At 42.9% G+C, this 19,759-nt stretch overlaps 1 protein-coding gene across 3 annotated transcripts in view; it reads left to right on the top strand.

Moving 5' to 3' along the window:
* The window catches only part of GON4L (gon-4 like), a 63,094-nt gene that overhangs the window by 10,383 nt on the left and 32,952 nt on the right, over positions 1-19,759 (top strand). For 2 of the 3 annotated variants that reach the window (XM_021682125.2, XM_044915860.1), the window contains exons 3-9: positions 10,538-10,731; positions 11,373-11,447; positions 11,629-11,679; positions 15,015-15,065; positions 15,388-15,483; positions 16,232-16,351; positions 17,155-17,325. In XM_021682125.2, the coding sequence (XP_021537800.1) occupies positions 10,538-10,731; positions 11,373-11,447; positions 11,629-11,679; positions 15,015-15,065; positions 15,388-15,483; positions 16,232-16,351; positions 17,155-17,325 (758 nt within the window). Of the gene's footprint in view, positions 1-10,537; positions 10,732-11,343; positions 11,448-11,628; positions 11,680-15,014; positions 15,066-15,387; positions 15,484-16,231; positions 16,352-17,154; positions 17,326-19,759 lie in introns of those variants that run through there. The other variant, XM_044915861.1, reaches the window with a different exon arrangement.

The following is a 19,759-nucleotide window of genomic DNA, read 5'->3' as shown; positions in this document are numbered from 1 at the left end:
TATTTCAGCATGATTTTTGGAAAAGATTCCTTTCTCCATTAAATTACCTTTGCACCTGTGAAAAACTCACTGGCCATATTAGTGTGGGGTCTTTTCTGGACTCTGTTCTGTCCATTGATCTATGTGTCTGACCTTTCACCAAAACTACACTGGTTTGATCCGTATAACTTCACAGTAAGTGTCAAGATCAGGTAGGTCTTTACCTTATCCTGTTTTTAAAATATATATATATGTACATATATGTGTATATATACATATATATGTGTGTATATATATTTTGTATGTGTATATATATATATATTTAAGATTTTATTCATCTATTTGAGAGGGAGAGTGAAAGAGAGAGAGTGAACACAAGGTGGGGAGAAGCAGACTCCCCACTGAGCAGGGAGCCCGATGCTGGACTTGATCCCAGGATCCTGGGATCATGACCTGAGTTGAAGGCAGACACTTAACCGACTGAGCCACCCAGGTGCCCTAATATATATATTTTTAAGATTTTATTTATTAGAGACAGAACACGTGCATGCACACAGGTGGGGGGGAGGGTAGAGGGAGAGGGAGAGCCAGACTCCCTGCGGAGCAGAGAGCCCGACGTGGTGCCCCATATCCTTTTTTTTTTTTTTTAAAAACAAGGTTATTGGGTTATTATAGGTCCATTGCATTTCCATGTAAATTTAAGAATTGGCTTGTCATTTTCTTCAAAAATACCTGCTGGGGACGCCTGGCTGGCTCAGTCGGTTAAGTGTCTGCCTTCGGCTCAGGTCATGATCTTCAGATGCTGGGATGGAGCCCCGCGTATCGGGCTCCCCCTCCCTCTGCCTGCCACTCCCCTTGTTTGTGCTCTCTCTCTCTCTCTCTTTGTGTCAATAAATAAATAAAATCTTAAAAAAAATAGCTGCTGGAATACTGATTGGTAATGAATCTGTGGATAAATTTGGGAAAGTGGCCATCTTAACAATATTGAGTCTACTATCCATGAACAAGATCTGTCTATTTAGATCTGTTAAAATTTCTCTCAGCAATATTTTGTAGTTCTTTACATATACATTTTCCACCTATTTGTTTAGATTTGTGAAACACCTAAATATTTCTTCTTTTATGCTAATATGAGTTTTTCTTTTCAACTTCCAATTGTTCATTGCTAATCTATAGATAAGTGTACTTGGGTGTATTGGTCTATCTTGTGACCTTGCTATAAGTCCATTATTAGCTGTATATACTTGGTAGATCTTTAGCAATTCCTTACAGAGAAAAAGATGTGATCTGTGAACAAAAGGTTTTTTTGCCTTCCTTTCCAGCTTGTAAGTCTTTGCTTTCTTACTTTCTCTTTCTTCCTCTTCTTCCCTCTTTGTCTCCCTCCGTCTTCCTCTTCCTCTCCATTTATCCATCCTGCTTCGCTCTGTGCTGGAGAGGACCTTCAGTTCAGCCTTGGGAAGTGGTGGGAGCAGGCATCTTTCCTTTGCTCTTGACCTCAGGGGAGTGTGCTCAGTCTTCCACCGTGGGGCTGGAGGTTGTCATTGGATTGAGGATGTTCTCTACTGTTCCTGGTTGCTGAGAGTTTTTGTGGTGAATTGATGTTATATTTGGTTAAAAGCTTTTTCCGCATCTATTGAGATTATCTTTTGTTTCTGCTTTTGGTCTGTTGATGTGGTGAATTATATTGATTGATTTTCAAATTTCAAAGCACTTTTGCATTTCTGGGGTACACCACACCTTTTGATCATGATATATTACCCTTTTTATATATTGTTGGATTTGATTTGCTAATATTTTAAGGATTCTTGTACCTGTGGCGGATAGTGTTCTTGTATTCTTTGCATGGTTTGGTATTAGGGTCATGCTGACCTCATAAAGTGAGTTGGGAAGTGTTCTCTCTTCTTTTTGTTTTGTGTTTTTCATGGTTTTATTTTTGGAAGTGTCTGTGAATTGGTGGTATTTCTTCCTTAAATGTATTGTTGAATGCACCAGTGAAGCCATCTGGGCCTGGAGTTTTCTTTGTAGGCGTTTTTAATTATGAACTCAGTCCCTCCCTCCTTCCTTCCCTCCCTCCTTCCCTCCTTTCTTTCAGATTTTATTTATTTATTTGAGAGAGAGAGAATGAGTTAGAGACAGGGAGAGAGAGAAAAGGAGCAGGGGGAGGGGCAGAAGCAGACTCCCCACTGAGCAGGGAGCCTAATGTGGGACTCAATCCCAGGACTCCAGGATCATGACCTGAGCCAAAGGTAGATGCTTAACTGACTGAGCCACACAGGCACCCCTGAACTCGGTTTCTTTAGCAGATACAGGGCTGTTCAATTATCTACTTGTTCTTGAGTGAGCTTTGACAGCAGGTGTCTTGCAGGGTATTTGTTTCATCCAACTTGTGGAAACCTTGGCATAAAGGTTTTTATAATATTCCTTTAGTATTTTTTTTTTTTTTTTTAAGATTTTATTTATTTATTTGACAGAGAAAGACACAGCGAGAGAGGGAACACAAACGGGGAGTGGGAGAGGGAGAAGCAGGCTTCCCGCTGAGCAGGGAGCCCGATGCGGGACTCGATCCCGGGACTCCAGGATCATGACCTGAGCCGAAGGCAGTCGCTTAACCAACTGAGCCACCCAGGCGCCCTAGTATTTTTTTTTTTAAGATTTTATTTATTTATTTTAGAGAGCGTGCACGTGGGCACATGTGAGTTAGGGGCGGGTCAGAGGGAGAGACAGAATTTTAAGCGGGCTCTGTGCTCAGCGATGTGGGGCTCCATCCCAGGACCTTGAGATCATGACCTGAGCTGAAGTCTGATGCTTAACTGACTGAGCCACCCAGGTGCCCCAGACTTATTAAATATTTTAATAATAGTATTTAATATATCAATTTCCCTTTAAACACTTGTGTTAGGTTTGCCCCACAGATTATGATGTGTTGTATTTCATTGACTTCAGTTGACAACATTTTCTAATCCCTTTGGGATATCTTCTTTGGCATACAGGTTATTTAGAAGTGTGTAGTTTGGGGGCGCCTGGGTGGCTCAGTCATTAAGCGTCTGCCTTCGGCTCAGGTCATGATCCCAGGGTCCTGGGATCGAGCCCCGCATTGGGCTCCCTGCTCCGCGGGAAGCCTGCTTCTCCCTCTCCCACTCCCCCTGCTTGTGTTCCCTCTCTTGCTGTCTCTCTCTCTGTCAAAAAAAGAAAAAAAAAAATCTTTAGAAATCTATAGTTTGGAGAATTCCAGCTATCTTTCTTTTACTGATTTCTGGTTTAATTCCCTTGTCTTCAGATTTTACTTTGTATGATGTCATTCATTTTCTATTTATTGAGGTTTATTTCATAGCCCAGAATATAATCTTTTTTTTTTTCCTTTAGGTCTTTATTCAAATGTTGAGTATAATCTTTATGGTAGTTCTTCCATTTGTATTTGAAAAGAACATGTATTCAGTTGTTTTCAGGTGTACTGTTCTATAAATGTCAGTTAGGTCAAGTTGGTTGATAGCATTGTTCAGTTCTTCCCTTTTTACTGCTTTTGTGTGTGGGGGGGTCTATTTGTCATTTACTGTGAAAGAAATAATGAGGTCTCCAAGTTTAATTGTGGAGCTGTCTATATTTCTTTCAGTTCTATCAGTTTTAGCTCTACATATTTTTTTAAGTCTTATTTATTTAAAGAAAATTTTATTTATTTATTTATTTATTTGAGAGAGAGAGAGCATGTGCACATGTGGCGGGGGAGGGGCAGAGAGAATCTTAAGCAGACCCATGCCCAGCACAGAGCCTGATGTGAGGCCTAATCTCACAACCCTGAGTTCATGACCTGAGCTGGTAGATATCAAGAGTTGGCCGCTTAAGCAACTGAGCCACCCAGGTGCCCCAAGTTTTATTTATTTAGGTAATCTCTACACCCAACGTGGGGCTCAAATTCATGACCCCAAGATCAAGAGTTGCATGCTCTTCTGACTGAGTCAGTGAGGTATGCCTTTAAAGACTTTATTTTTGGTAATCTCTATACCCAGTGTGGGGCTCACCCTCACAACCCTGACATCAAGAGTCACATTCTCTACCAATTAAGCCAGTCAGCTCCACTGACTCAGACAGCCAGGCACCCCAACAATATACATCTTTTAAAAATTACTACAATCTGTGGGGTGCCTGGGTGACTCATTGAGTTGAGTGTCTGACTCTTGGTTTTGGCTTGGGTCGTGATCTCAGGGTCGTGGGATGGGGCCCTGCTCAGGCTCCCCACTGAGTCCAGAGTCTGCTTGGGATTCTCTCTCTTCCTCTGCCCCTCCCTCTGCTCATGCACGTGGGCTTGTGCTCTTTCTCCCTAAAATTAATAAAAATCTTAAAAAAAATAAAATTATTAAATTTGTACTTTTACCACTTCCAAAACAATACAAGAACTTTATAGCAGTTTCACTCCATATATCTACTCCTGCCTTTTGTGCTATTGATGTTATATTTTACTTCTTCCTAAGTTTTAAATCCCTAAGATGTTATTGTTATTATTTTAGCCAGTCAGTATTCATTTATATTTATCACATAGTTAACCTTTCTGGCTCTTTGATTCATCCTGAAATTCTTTGCTTTGCCTTTATCTAGGATCTTTTTTTTTTTTTTTTTCATGTTGAAGATTTTCCTTTAGTATTTCTTGTGAACCTGGTCTTAGTGAATTATCTCAGATTTTGTTTGTCTGGAAACAAAATATATTTAGTTTTGCTTTTTAAAATTTTTTTATTATTTGTATCTATCTTTGTATCTATCTATGTATCTACCTATCGATTTATTTATTGTAAGTAAGCTCTACTCCCAATGTGGGGCTTGAATTCAGACCCCAAGATCAAGAGTCACGTGCTCTACTGACTGAACCAGCCAGGCGCTTTTTTTTTTTTTTTTTTTTGCTCCTATTAAATTTGTAATGGTGTTTAGCACCAGGGATTCCATGTCTCTGATGGAAATTCTATATCTTTTCCTTTATTTTCTTGACTATATTGATCATAACTACTTTAAAACCCTTTCTCAAGTATCTGATTTACCTGTAGGTCTCTTTTTTTTTTTTTTTTTTTAAGATTTTATTTATTTATTTGACAGAGAGAGAGCACAAATAGGCAGAGTGGCAGGCAGAGGGAGAGGGAGAAGCAGGCTGTCTGCCGAGCCGGGAGCCGGACATGGGGCTCGATCCCAGGACCCCGGGTTCATGACCTGAGCCGAAGGCAGCCGCTTAACCGACTGAGCCACCCAGGCGCCCCTGTAGGTCTCTTTTATTGTCTTCTCCTACCACCTCCCTTGTGGTATTTTGGTTCTGTTTTTAGAGTTTTATAATTTTTTAGAAAAGATTTTATTTATTTATTTGACAGAGAGAGAGAGAGCACAAGCAGGGGGGAGAGGTAGAGGAAGAAGCAGATTCCCCACTGAACCGGGAGCCTGACGTGGGGCTTCATCCCAGGACCCCAGGATCATGACCTGAACTGAAGGCAGACACTTAACTGACTGAGCCACCCAGGCGTCCCGCGTTTTATAATTTTTGATTGTATGTTGGACATTATGGATGGAAAATTCTGGAGGCTTTGGTATTGTTACCTTCTTCCAAAGAGGGTTATTTTATCTTCTGGCAGGCAGATAATTTTGGAGGATCACCTAAATCTGCCATGGGTTAGTTTTATGCTATGTTAAGTCTAGTTTGTTTCCACTTTCTTTGTTTCTTTCTTTTTCTTTTTTAAAGATTTTATTTATTTATTTGACAGAGACACAGCGAGAGAGGGAACACAAGCAAGGGGAGCGGGAGAGGGAGAAGCAGGCTTCCCATGTAGCAGGGAGCCCGATGTAGGGCTCGATCCCAGGGCCCTGGGACCATGACCTGAGCCGAAGGCAGACGCCTAATGACTGAGCCACCCAGGTGCCCCTTGTTTCCACTTTCTACTTACTCCTAGATTGTGGCCTGTATCCCTAGTGGGTGGCTCTTCTGAGGTTTCAGCACTGCTAAGAATCTTGCTGTAGTGTTTTTGAAGACCTTTACCTCCTTTTCACGACTTGAACTACAACCTCTTTCTCCCCAGAGCTGTGGAGTGAGAATCTTCTGCCTCCTAGCCACTCTCCTGCTGTGTTTCTTTTTTTTTTTTTTTTAAGATTTTATTTATTTATTTGACACAGAGAGAGAGAGCACAGATAGAGTGGCAGGCAGAGGCAGAGGGAGAAGCAGGCTCTCCGCTGAGCAGGGAGCCCGACGCGGGGCTGGATCCCAGGACCCTGGGATCATGACCTGAGCTGAAGGCAGACGCTTAACGACTGAGCCACCCAGGCGCCTCTCCTGCTGTGTTTCTTGGGGTTCCATCCTGTTCATGCACAGCTTAAGGGTCTGCTAAGGTCTTCAGAGGAGCTTGAACAGAAACTTTTTTGGCTCATTTTTCCTTGGTTTTCTCCTCTGCAGAGGTTTTTTTTTTTAGTATTTATTTATTTGAGAGAGTAGTGTATGCATATGCATGTGAGTGCGGTGGGGGGAGGGCAGAGGGACAGAATCTCAAGCAGACTCCCTGCCAAGCACGGAGCTAACCGGGGGCCTTGATCCCACAACCCCGGAGATCAGGACCTGAGCCGAAATTAAGAGTCAGACATCTAACCTACTCTGCAGAGTTTTATCCTTCAGTGTCAGCTGCTTCGGCAGCTCCAAATGTCTGGCTTCTTATGCTAGCAAGACCACTGTGTTCAGCTTGGGTCCTCCTTAATGTGCTTCCCTTCTCTAAAAGATTCCAACTCCTTAAATCCTTTCCATGAGGGTTCTTCAGTGGCTTCAGACTGCTTTATATATATATTTTTCCACTTTTATGTACAGTTGACCCTTTTAACAGTGTGGGGGTTGGGGCGCTGTGCCCCACATGCAGTTGGAGATCCACATATAACTTTTGACTCCCCTAAAACAGCCTACTTTCACCAGAAGCCTTACTAATAATATAGTTGATTAAGTTATGTGTAATGTATATTCTATCCTTACAGTAAAGTAAGCTGGAAAAAAGAAAATGTTATGAAAATCATAAGGAAGAGAAATGCATTCGCAGTACTGTACTGTATTTATTGAAAAAAATCTACATATAAGTGGACCTGCATAGTTCAAACCTGTGTTAACCCAAGGGTCAGTTGTAGTTTTATATAGTTTTACAGTTGTTTTTGGTGGGAAGGTTTCATCTATTAAAAAATACATTGTTGTGGCCAGAACCTGAGATTCTGGGTGTGTGCTTGACAGGGCTGTTGAGCAACTTTGGTGATTTAGATTTTGCATAACCCACTGTATTTTTACTCACTTCATCCACTTTACAGTATATTTACAGTACATTTTACTTTCAGTTCATTGGTTACATCATTAGATCTACTTTTCAGGGAATATCTTGTTTTAGGCCACCTTCCATCTTTCTCTTGGAAGGAAAAATTAGATTTTCTTCTGTGTCTTTTCCAGCTTGATCTTTAAATAGAGTGGCTTCCTTTTTTTAATGTTTCAATTTCAGCTCTTAGAATTAATAGAGTCAGTGGTATCCCAATATTTTAGAAGATAAAGGATTAATTCTAAAACAGTATAACAGATAGTTGAATTATCTGTTCTTTTTTGGATTGTTTGTGTAGTGTGTTAGAATTTGAATGTATTAGATTTTCCTTCAGACATATATTCCCTAATAAAAACTCAGCATTAAAATCAGACATCAGCGGAGCGCCTGGGTAGCTCAGTCGTTGGGTGTCTGCCTTCCGCTCAGGTCATGATCCCAGGGTCCTGGGATCGAGCCCCGCATCAGGCTCCCTGCTCTGCAGGAAAGCCTGCTTCTCCCTCTCCCACTCCCCCTGCTTGTGTTCCCTCTCTCCGTCAAATAAATAAATAAAATCTTTAAAAAAAAATAAAATCAGGGCGCCTGGGTGGCTCAGTTGGTTAAGCGACTGCCTTCGGCTCAGGTCATGATCCCGGAGTCCCGGGATCGAGTCCCGCATCGGGCTCCCTGCTCGGTGGGAAGCCTGCTTCTCCCTCTGACCCTATCCCCTCTCATGCTGTTTCTCTCTCTCTCTCTCAAATAAATAAATAAATAAATAAAAATCTTTAAAAAAAAAAAATCAGACATCAGAGGAGAAATAGGTGTGATGTAATTTAGACACTGGGATGGTTTAACCCCACTCCGATTGCATGTTTTTAAGATAGCTATTCTAAATGGAATTATGCTAACTCTAACGGTTTTTCCATGAAAAAATTTGCATTTAAATTTTATGAAAAGCTTTCTTCACAATTCATTTAAATAATTTTTATGTTTCATTTTTTTATAGTATTTTTAGTGGGGCTAAGTGTTTCTCAGTGTGTATCTTAAAGCATTGCTACTCAAAGTGTGGTCCGAGAACCAGTGCCAGTTTGAGAACTGGTTTGAAACAAAATTATTTATGGAAATTGAATAAATGTGTAGAAATTTTATAACATTTGACATGATGGCTACATTCTTTTTTTTTTTTTTTTTTTTTAAAGATTTTATTTATTTGAGAGAGAGAGAGCGCACAGGCAGGGGGCCTGATGCGGGACTCCATCCCAGGACCCTGGGATCATGACCTGAGCCGAAGGCAGACGCTTAACCCACTGAGCCACCCAGGCGCCCCCTGATGGCTACATTCTTAATTTTATTTTATAAAAATGTAAGTCTAGGGCATCTGGGTGACTCAGTGGTGAGGCGAGAAGAGAGGTTTGGGGAAAAGATAATGTATACAAAGGCCTTTAGGGAGTCTTGGTGTGTATTATGCTGTGTAATTCCCCTTTTGCTGCTTTCTCAAAAAAAAAAAGTAGTAAAGAGCTTTATCATTATTTAGTACTTTGGGAGGTTTTATGTTTCTTTTGTAGGTGTCATCTTGTGGGTTGTACCTCGAAGCATCGCATTTGATTTAGGCGACATGACTGTAAGATGCGCATGTTTGAATTCTACCTATTCTTTTTTTTCTTAAAAATCATTATCAGAAAAATTTTCCATATCATTAAAGCTCTTTGTAGTTATTTTTATTTGTTTCCCCCATTGCTTAAAAAGACCATTAAAAAAAAAAGTTTTATTTATTTCAGTAATTTCTGCACCCAACGTGGGGCTCGAACCCACAACCCCAAGATCAAGAGTCGCACGCTCTACTGATTGAGCCGGCCAGGCGCCCCTAAAAAGACAAGTTTTAATGGCTCTATTGCAATCCAGTGTATGGGTGTACCGGTGTTCATTTTACCCTTCCTGGAATATTGGACATTTAGGAGATTTCCATCTTCTTGCTAAAATAATTAACGTTGCAATGAGTAATGTGATTATTAGTCTCTGCACATCTAATTGTTTCCTTAAAAACAAGAATTACTGGATTGAGAGTTGTACACCTTTATCAAATTCTTGGTGTGTGTTCACAAGTGCAGAAGCAGTTGTTTGAAGTCACTACTTTTCACTGTTTAAATATTGCCGGGATTGGGCGCCTGGGTGGCTCAGTTGGTTAAGCGACTGCCTTCGGCTCAGGTCATGATCCTGGAGTCCCGGGATCAAGTCCCGCATCGGGCTACCTGCTCGGCAGGGAGTCTGCTTCTCCCTCTCCTGCTCCCCCTCTTGTGCTCTTTCTCTCTCTCACTCAAATGAATAAATAAAATCTTTAAAAAAAAAAAAAAATGACTTTAAAAAAAAAAAAAGATTTATAAATATTGCCGGGATGTGGCTTGAAGGTCACAAAATCTTAAACAGAGAAGGTCATCTTCATGTTCATCCTCTCTAATCCTTGTTTTCAGAGGGTAGCAGGCCTTAAAGCTTTGGAAGGATGAGAACCTCATTTTGGTATTACATGATAATCTATTTCAAGACTTAACAGATTCTAATAATCGAGAAGTTTTTCCTTTTGTCTGGTTATATATATGCTCTCGTAGAATAGAGAGAACTTTGTCCTCCCCTCCCCTTTTTTGGTACAGTTCAGAGTGAATTTTTTATCCTTTGCTCCTTGTTTTTCTCTCTTCTAGACTGAACAGAATAATGATAATGACAAGTTACATTGTATAATGTTTCACTGGTATAAAGCACTTTGGTTTATATTATTTCACTTAATCTGCATGGCGTCCCTGATAGGCAGATATCTGTATTTGCAAAAGAAGAAAAGAAGACTCTTTCTGAGGTTGCCCAGAACTGAGACACAAAGCTGGGGTTTCTGCCATATCATCTGGGCTCCACAGGGTAGTAAGTAGGACTGTGGATGCCAGGGCCAGAGAACGAGGCTTCAGAGCATGACTCTGTCATTACTGGCTCTTGGGAAAGTTTCTTAATCTCTCTGCCTCAGTTTCTTCATCTGTATACAGTGGGCAAAGTAACAGTTCCGGCTTCCTAGGGTTGTTCGGAGGAGGAGGTCCATGCGTGTCGTTGTGCGGAGGCCCGGCTGCCGCGGACTGAGTGCGCCGCCCAGCGCACCCTCACTGTCACCACCGAGCAGGCTGCTTTCATTTTCGGGGCCAGCGCTGGCCGGCGGCCTCTTCTTCTCTTACTGTTGGCCTGTTGGGGTAAGTTATGGGAGCAGTGGTTTGGAGATTCTGATGATGTTCTTGGTTTATTTGCAGAAGAACAAGGCGGTGAAGAAAGTGAGAAAAGGCGAAAAAAGAGAAAGGGCACCAAGAGGAAGCGGGACGGACGCGGTCCAGAGGGAGGGGCGTGGGCTTGCGACCTGAAGCTGGACGACGCGCTGGACCGCACTCTGGAGGACGGCGCCAAGCAGCACAACCTGACTGCGGTCAACGTGCGCAACATCCTCCACGTGAGTACGATGGCGGCCGTGGACACGGCGGCCGGAAGGCTTCCTGGAGAGCAAGTACAGACCCTCAGGGAATTCTTGGTTCTTAGTATGCGAATTACTAACTTTGGGAGTTGCACGGGCCACAGCACTTGACATTTCAGGATGGCTTCCCCGCTGCACTCAGCACACATTTGAAATCTGAACACACGTGCAAAAAAACCTGGGCAGGTAAACTGTTCCTCTCCTCCTCCACTGCCTGGCTGGTTTATCGTGTTATTTGGCATATTTGAAGATGATAATGTTAGCAGTGGACTTACTCTTCCGTGGGTCGATAGGTCTGGAGAGGTGCCAGGGGAGCAGTTTATGCTGCGCATGCGCTGGTCCTCTTCTTCCAGATGTATCAACACAGCTGTTTACAGAACCTTCCTTGCTGGTTACTGTTTCTCAGAAGCGTAGAGTCGGTTACCCGCACTCTCATTCCTGCTCCTGGTAGCTGTGGCATCGAACATGCCTGCTCTGTTAGAGTTTGAGCCTGGGTGCTTCTAGCCAAAGCTGGCTTTACCCCAACCGGAAGCCATTTCAGTATCTAGCAGAGTTAAGAAGCGGCTGTTTTCTAGGTCGCACGTCTTTGCTGCATAAAGTGAAATTTCATCTTTTTCCAGGAAGTAATCACAAATGAGCATGTGGTCGCTATGATGAAAGCAGCCATCAGTGAGACGGAAGATATGCCGATGTTTGTGAGTAGTTGATTGTTTCTCTTTAATGCTGTGGAACAGAGCTACTGTAAATGGGCAAGTGCAGGAGGTTGCTCGGGAGTTTGTAAATAGCTTGATAGTGGGGGTAGAGTTAGCGTTTCAAAACCCAAGATTCACATGATAATTTCTATTGACTGTTTTCTTCTCATTTTCCCTGCCTCAGGAGCCCAAAATGACACGCTCTAAACTGAAGGAAGTGGTGGAAAAAGGAGTGGTGGGTGTTCTGTTTTTGTGTTTGTTTTTTTTCCTTTTGTTTGGTAAATAAGGTCTAATTCTAGGTTATTTGCAGGGGGAAAAAAAAAATAGGAAAGAATTATCATGGTCTGGGTTTGCCTCCTTCCGAGAAATAGCTGTAAAAGATAAGTGGAGACAACATTCAGAGTCCTTATCATCGTTTATTTCCGTTGACGTGGAAGTACTGCTGTTTGGGGTGTACTCGGTAGACAACCATTAGCACGGCTGGAAGCACTGAGCAGGGGCAGCCTTTCTATTCATGGGGTACGTGGCAAAGGGTCGAGAGTATTTTTCCAGGTGTGTCCCAGGGAGCACTGCGTCATGTCACCCTGCTGTGGGGTCCCTCACGAGTGCTTACTGAAAATGCATGTTCCGTGGCTCACCTCAGACCTGGAATAGGGACCCAGGAGCAGGGCCTGGGAATAAGCATTATTGGAAACAGCAGTTGGTTGTTTTGCACACACCAAGGAATGAGAGCCACTCGAAGGCTTCTGGAGGATTCTGGCACAGATGCTGGGACCCATTTATTTCCTGCTCAACAAGCATCTGTCCAGTGCTCAGCGTCTGTAACAGGCAGGTGATGGTCCTGTGGCGGTCCGTTTTGTGTCTGATAGTGAGGATGATTTGCCTAATGGACCCAAAATGCATGTTGTTGTTTTTGTCCTTTCGTCCGGGTCTATTCTTCGCAGCCCTGTAGACGAAATAAGTCTGCTCCTCTTCCACGTGACCTTTCCTCTGGTAGGAGAAAACTAGTACATCTTTCTGTAATCTTTTGTTGCTAAATGTCCCCCAGTTTTTTTTATCGGTCTTCATGTGACAAGACTTTGAGTACATTTACCAATCTGATCCTTTTCTCCCGAATGTGCCTGCTTTGTCCATATCCTTTGAAAAGTGTGCCTGACATGGAATTCCTGCTCCAGATGTGGTTTTACTGTATGGAATGAAGTTAAGGATCCCTTTAGTGTCCCACACACCATATTTCTCTCAGTGCAGCCTAGGACTGCATTGGCTTTTTTTGACAGCCACATCGTATTCTTTTGTCTAGTGGGCTAAGCCTGGTTGCGTAAAGTTAAATTTCATCTTTCTCCAGGAATTACATAATCATCACAAATGGGCATATGTGGTAGCTATGATGAAAGCAGCCATCAGTGAGACGGAGTTGTATGAAGTCTCCTGACACACAGAGTATAAGTAACAGTAATTCCATATTTGATCTGGAAACAAAGAGATCCTGATCAGGCTCTGGATTGTATTTACCAACCATGAATAAATGCAGAGATGTTGGACAAGCCAAGACTACAGTTTACGTGGAGAGCAGGGATTAAAGTCCGAGGCTCTTGCTTTGTTCATGCTCAGTAAGCTGACTTTAGCACACTCCCAGACGCTGCTCGCTTTCCTGGTGGATTTGGCGGTAGGGAACCGAATTGGTTCATACCCAAGCATGGGAAGAGGTGTGGACCTATATTAATTACATAATTCCCTTCATCCTGTATTGGGCCACCTGAGGTAAGTGGCCGGAACATGGCAGGGCGAAGGACATGTGGCGAGCCTAAGGCTCCTTGTGGACACAGAACCCAGTGGCCTGTTGGATTTTATTCATAACATGATTCATTGGGTCACCTTAAATGATCAAGAAATTATACACTCCAGGGGCATTTTTTGTCAGCAGCATATAAGAGCCTTAAAAAAATTCTTTAAAAACATCTCGCCCCAACTCTTGTTATTTTATTATTTATTTACTATTTTTTAAAAAAAGATTTTATTTATTTATTTGACAGAGAGCACATGTGCAGCAGAGGGAGAGGGAGAAGCAGGCTCCCCTCAGAACAGGGAGCCCAGCACGGGGCTGGATCCCAGGATCCTGGGATCATGACCTGAGCTGAATTCAGATGCTTAACGGACTGAGTCACCCAGGCGCCCCCAACTCTGTTATTTTAAAACATATAAGAAGTTGATGTAATTTTACAGTGAATCTATGTTCCATTTAGATTTTTTTTTTTAAAGATTTTATTTATTTGAGAGAGAGAATGAGAAATAGCACGAGAGGGAAGAGGGTCAGAGGGAAGAGGGTCAGAGGGAGAAGCAGACCCCCCGCTGAGCAGGGAGCCCGATGCAGGACTCGATCCCGGGACTCCAGGATCATGACCTGAGCCGAAGGCAGTCGCTTAACCATCTGAGCCACCCAGGTGCCCCTATATTCCATTTACATTTAACAGCGATAAAATTTTGCCATATTTGCTTTGTATCTCTATATCTATCCCTTGTTTTTTTTTTTAAAGATTTTATTTATTTGGCAGAGAGAGAGACAGCGAGAGCAGGAACACAAGCAGGGGGAGTGGGAGAGGGAGAAGCAGGCTTCCCATGGAGCAGGGAGCCCGATGTGGGGCTCCATCCCAGGACCCCGGGATCATGATCTGAGCCAAAGGCAGACACTTAACAACTGAGCCACCCAGGTGCCCCATCCCTTGTTTTTTTCCTGTACTATTTGAAAAGAAGTTGGGGACAACTTGATACTTCACCCCTAAATCCTTCCATAAGAACTGGTCATGGCTGGCTGTCAGCATGCATACTTACGGTGGACTTACATAATGGATTAAAAAAATACTGATGCCCAAAGGTTACGATTACCTATAATATCTTAGGTGTGTGACTATTATAGTTTCAAATTCATTGTTCCATGTGAGCACAAGTTGTGATATGAAGTAGGCAAGACAGGGGCACCTGGCTGGCTCAGTCGGTAGAGTGTGTGACTCTTCATATCGGGGCTGTGAGTTCGAGCCCCGTGGTGGGGGTAGAGTTTACTTAAAAAAATAATAATAAAGATACTTTTTATCTTTATTATTATTAAGACAGATACTTTCCCTATTTATAGATAACACAGAGTCTTTTTTTTTTTTTAAAGATTTTACTTATATATTCATGAGAGACAGAGAGAGAGAGAGAGAGGCAGAGGGAGAAGCAGGCTCCCAAGGAGCAGGGAGCCCGATACGGGACTCGATCCCAGGACCCTGGGACCATGACCTGAGCTGAAGGCAGACGCCCAACCATCTGAGCCACCCAGGCGCCCTAGATAACACAGAGTCTTAACTGGCTTTAAGGCAGAAATGCTAATGATGGAAATAGATTCTTCTCTCCTTTTCTTCTGGCAAATTCTGACAGATATTTGAGAGTGTCCCCTCAGGGATAATTAATACCCCTCCATCACTGGAGCTGCATGTTAGGTTCATGGTTCTTGTGATGGTGAAGAGGAAGTAAAAATGAAAACCCGTCTATTTCAGTTAAGAGAACATAATTGTTTATATTCTTTGTTGGTAGGTAATTCCAACATGGAATATTTCACCGATTAAGAAGGCCAATGAAATTAAGGTAAACTTGGAAGAGGTAATTCTTATTCTTTTCCAGAAAGACTTCATCAGTTTTGAAACCTATACCTCCTTTCTATTTGTTAATTTTGGGGGGATCTGTCTTCTTGTTTTAATTCAATCTTTGTTTTTTTCCTTTCCATTCCTCTTAGGTTTGACTCTCATGTTAGAGATCTCTTTAAGCCCTGCCTCTTACTACTTGCTTTAGCGGCTCATTGTGCTCTTAGGATTTATTTCTTCTTGCTCTGCTTTCTTCCTCTTATTTTCCAAATACATATGGTTGTGTTTCCTGTTACTTCATTTCTTTCTGTAACTTACTTACGTAGCCCCCCCAGTTTGTGGATATCCACCTGGAAGACGACGACTCCTCAGATGAGGAGTACCAGCCAGACGACGAAGAGGAAGACGAGACGGCTGAAGAGGTCAGTGGCCCCCTTGTGAGTGTTAGTCGCCAGTATGGAAGAACTGGGTTCCGTAAGCCTTCCGCAGGGTTGTCACCTCTTCCGTAGGCAGAATCAGGACACAGTTCTTCCTGCTCACTTCCTTGCATAAAACCAGGATTGAGAGCTGTTTTCTCCTCTGCAGAATCCCTCAATGTTTTCATGTTTTCTATTATGAAATAGAACGCACATGTAACACACAGAATAAAAACTTAAAAATACAGCTTAAATCATTATAAGGCCGATGGTCACGAAGCGTCCTCCAAAGTCCTTAAACGCAGTGTTGCCAGCACACCCGTGTGTTCTTTTCTTTATAGTTCTGTCACCTGCATATGCAGCATGACACAGCCTCGTCCTCTGTTGTACTGGTTCTGGACCTTACATAATGGACAGTTCGTCTGGCTTTTTTGTTTTCTTTGTTTCATCGTTAATCCTTTGTGGTTCGTCAATACTGTTGCTTATGGCTGCTCTTTGCTCATTTTCATTGCTGGGCGATACTCTGTTTCTTAGTGTATTTGACTTGTTGGTGAAAGGATTTTAAACCATTGTCTTGCACTTCTGATGACTAGGGCAATCTGATCTCTGTGCTCACCTCAGAATATTCAACTTCTATTTAATGTTTTATTTTCTCTTATTTTGACTAAATTGGTTCATTTTCTTGAGGTATTTCAGACTCAGTGGGGATGAGGCAGGGGCAGAAATGGAAACCTGAACTGGATTTGTGTTTTAGAGTTTGTTGGAAAGTGATGTTGAGAGCACAGCTTCGTCTCCACGGGGGGCGAAGAAGTCCAGGTTGAGGCAGTCTTCGGAGATGACCGAGACCGATGAGGAGGGCGGCCTGCTGTCAGAGGTGAGTCTGCTTCGTGCAGAGGGGAGCGGGGAGACTGCAGTAGGCTGGCCATGCGTGGTGATGCCGAGCTGTCACCTTTCCCGAACAGGATTCAAGATCACTATTAATGCCCAAACCTTCCTGGTCCCTGTGGCTGGTTACAGCTGTTCAGGTGTCAGAGTCCGTTAAGTTGGGGCGCCTGGTGGTGCACTCGGTAAAGTGTCTGACTCTTGGTTTCAGCTCAAGTCGTGATCTCGGGGTCGTGAGATCGAGGCTGTGTTAGGCTCTGTGCTCAGCACCAAGCCTGCTTGAGATTCTCTCTCTCCCCCTCTGCCCCTCACCCCACTTGTGCGCATGCTTGCTCTCAATAAGTAAATAAATTAAAAAGAAAACCCAAAACAAAACAAAGTCCTTTAAGTGAGTGAATGATTGACAGGAAAAGTGGGACTCCTCAGAGGGAGAGCACTTTTCTGAGTTCTTATTGAGGGGCCAGCTACGAGTGATGAGTGGTTTCTTTTCTACCTTTGTCTTTCTTATATTGTCCTGACGCCATTTTTCTTAGATTTCCCACTCTTGGTAACCCAAGTAGCATCCTGTTGGCTACACTGGAAATAAGATGGAACCTAATTAGATGAATATATTTGACAGTGCCTCTTGTTTTTCTGGAGCTCTGTCTGGATGGGAAGATGAAGATCCCTGGTGTAGGAAAGTTGTGCTCCCCTCCCCTGGCTTTTTTTTTTTCCCCCTTTTTTCTCCTTCCTTCTCTTTCTCCTCTCTTCCCTCCCTCCCTTTCATTTTTTAACATAGTTGCCTCTTTTAATCAGGCTGAGAAAGTCACCACACCTGCCATCAGGCACATCAGCGCTGAGGTAGTGCCCATGGGGCCCCCGCCCCCCCCAAAGCCCAAGCAGACCAGGGACAGTACTTTCATGGAGAAGTTGCATGCAGTAGATGAGGAGCTGGCTTCCAGTCCCGTCTGCATGGACTCTTTCCAGGTAAACTGTATAACAATCACTGCGAAAGTCAAATGGAGGAATGTCGTTGTTACTCAGGCTAGGAAGGGAGACGGGAACATACTAAATTCTGGTAAATAAGTAAGAGTCGTGGAAGTGCAGGTCTTTGATACTCTGGTTTGTGCTGTTTTATTTTGAGAATTGCAGCTCCTGGGGAAGGAGTAAGGTACATGATGGAGAGCATTTTAAATGTGGAACACGGGAACAGCCTTCCACCGGATCCCCCAGATTGTAGCCTTTAGCACAGCTGCTTTATCACTCCTGCCCGCTCCCTCTCTCTGTACACGTACTTGGTTACCTGAATCACTCTACAGTATGTTGCAGGCATGATGCTCTTTGACCTCTAAACACTTTAGCATTTATTTTCTAAAAATGAGGACATTCAGTTATGAAAAGAAGTCATATTATCTAATCTAGTCAAGTCCTTTTTTAGATTTTTACCAGTTGTCCCAATAGGGCCCTTTCTAGAAAAAGAAACATTTTCCCCTGATGCAGGACCCAGTCCAGGGCCACACGTAGGGTCTTGTCTCCTGGCATGTTTTATTTTTTGTTTGTTTGCTTTTAAGTAATCTCTGCGCTCAGCGCAGGGCTTGAACTCATGACGCCGAGATCAGGAATCGCACACTCTCCTGAGGGGGTGGGCCACGTGCCCCTGTAGCGTCAGTATTTGTCTTTCATAACCTTGACATTTTTGACCTGTATAGACTATTACTTTACAGAATGCTCCTCAACTTAGATTTTTCTGATATTTCCCCATAATTAGAGATGCAGGTTATGCACTTTTGGCACAAACGCCACAGGATCGACATGTCCTTCCCAGTGCATCATGTCAGGAGGCGTGTGAATTGGGGTCACATGGTTATGCTGACGTCTACTTGATTTCCTCAGTATAAAGCTATTTTTCCATTGTTAAATTTACTAATATGTATCTTAAGGGGATATCCTTTGAGGCCAAACATGTTTTTGCCCAGTAATATGAGTATCCATTGCTTATTCTTGCTTGAAAAGTCACGACTCTGGTCACTGTCAGTTGATGACTTTCTAAGTCCCACCATTTAGCCAGTTTGAATGTTTTGGGTTTTCTCCACCAGTCTCGTAGGTTAATGAAAAATACGTCTGTCCGAAAATTTAAAAAGAGAGTATTGAGTGGAATGCCCCTGAAAGGGCCATTTAATCTAATCACCCTGCTCTGCGGTGAATAAATAGTGTGAGGGAGGTAATAGTGTTTTGTATGACCATTTATTCGTACACATATTGAATGCTGGAAGTTGGGGAATAGCAAGGTACAAGACAGAAAGGTCTTTCCTGTTGGAGAGAGAGATGCCATAAACAAGTGATTTCAAGTAGTGGTAAGTGCTATGAACTAAATAAAAGTGGAGAAGTCAGGTAAGCCCCCCAGAGTGCTTCCATTGGGTCACCAGAAGCGGCCTCCGTGGGCGCCTGGCTGGCTCAGTCAGTGGGGCACCTGACTCTTGGTCTTGGGGTTGTGAGTTTGAGCCCCATGTTGGTTGTAGAAATTATTTAAAAATAAAATCTTAAAACAACAACAAAAAAGGCCTCCTTGAGGAGGTGACATTTGAGCTGAGATCTGAATTAGAAGGAGCCGTGTAGACCCATGGTCTGGGGAAAAGTGTCCCGTACGGAGGAAGCAGCACATTCACAGTCCCCGAGGTGGGAACAGCTTTGACTTGTGTAAGAGACAGAAACGAGCTGAAGCCCGGGGACCACAGAGAAAAGAGTAGGGGTGAGGACAGAGAGCTGGGCAGGAGCTAGGTCATGAGGGTCTTAGAAACGTGATAAGGAGTTTAGATTTTATTTTCACATTTGAAAATCTTCGTGTGATATTTTCTGATTGATGTTAAACACTTCCCTTTGGTTAAGGTGTGGGCAGCACTCTGTAGGAGAGTGAGGGAGAAACGGTCATCCAGGGAGGACGTCCTGAAGTCCCTATCCAAATCCCAGCTGCTGCTTTTTTTTTTTGGGGCAGAAATTGATAGGCTTACCCTGAAATTCACATGGAAATGCAAGGGACCTTAGCTAAATAATAGCTAAAACAATCTTGAAAAAACAAGTTGGAGGTCTATACTTCCTGATTTCAAAATTTATTACAGAGCTACAGTAATCAGTCAACACAGGTTGGTACTGGCCTAAGAATAGTCCTATGGATCAATGGAATAGAATTGAGAGTCCAGAAGTAAATCCTTACATTTGTGGTCAACTGATTTTTGACAAGTATGCCAAGACCGATAGTGGTGCCAGAGTAGTCTTTTCAAGCAGATGGTCCTGGGACAACTGGAACTCCACATCCAAAAGTATGCAGTACCCTTACCTCACACCAGACACAGAACTTAGTGCTAAATAGATCATTGACCTAAATATGAGCGCTAAAATTATAAAACTCTTAGAGGAAAACATA

This window comes from Neomonachus schauinslandi, chromosome 6 (genome assembly GCF_002201575.2).
Source record: "Neomonachus schauinslandi chromosome 6, ASM220157v2, whole genome shotgun sequence".
Classification (NCBI taxonomy): Eukaryota; Metazoa; Chordata; class Mammalia; order Carnivora; family Phocidae; genus Neomonachus; species Neomonachus schauinslandi.
The sequence above is the reverse complement of the archived record's forward strand: the minus strand, read 5'-3'. Positions and strand labels throughout refer to the sequence as shown.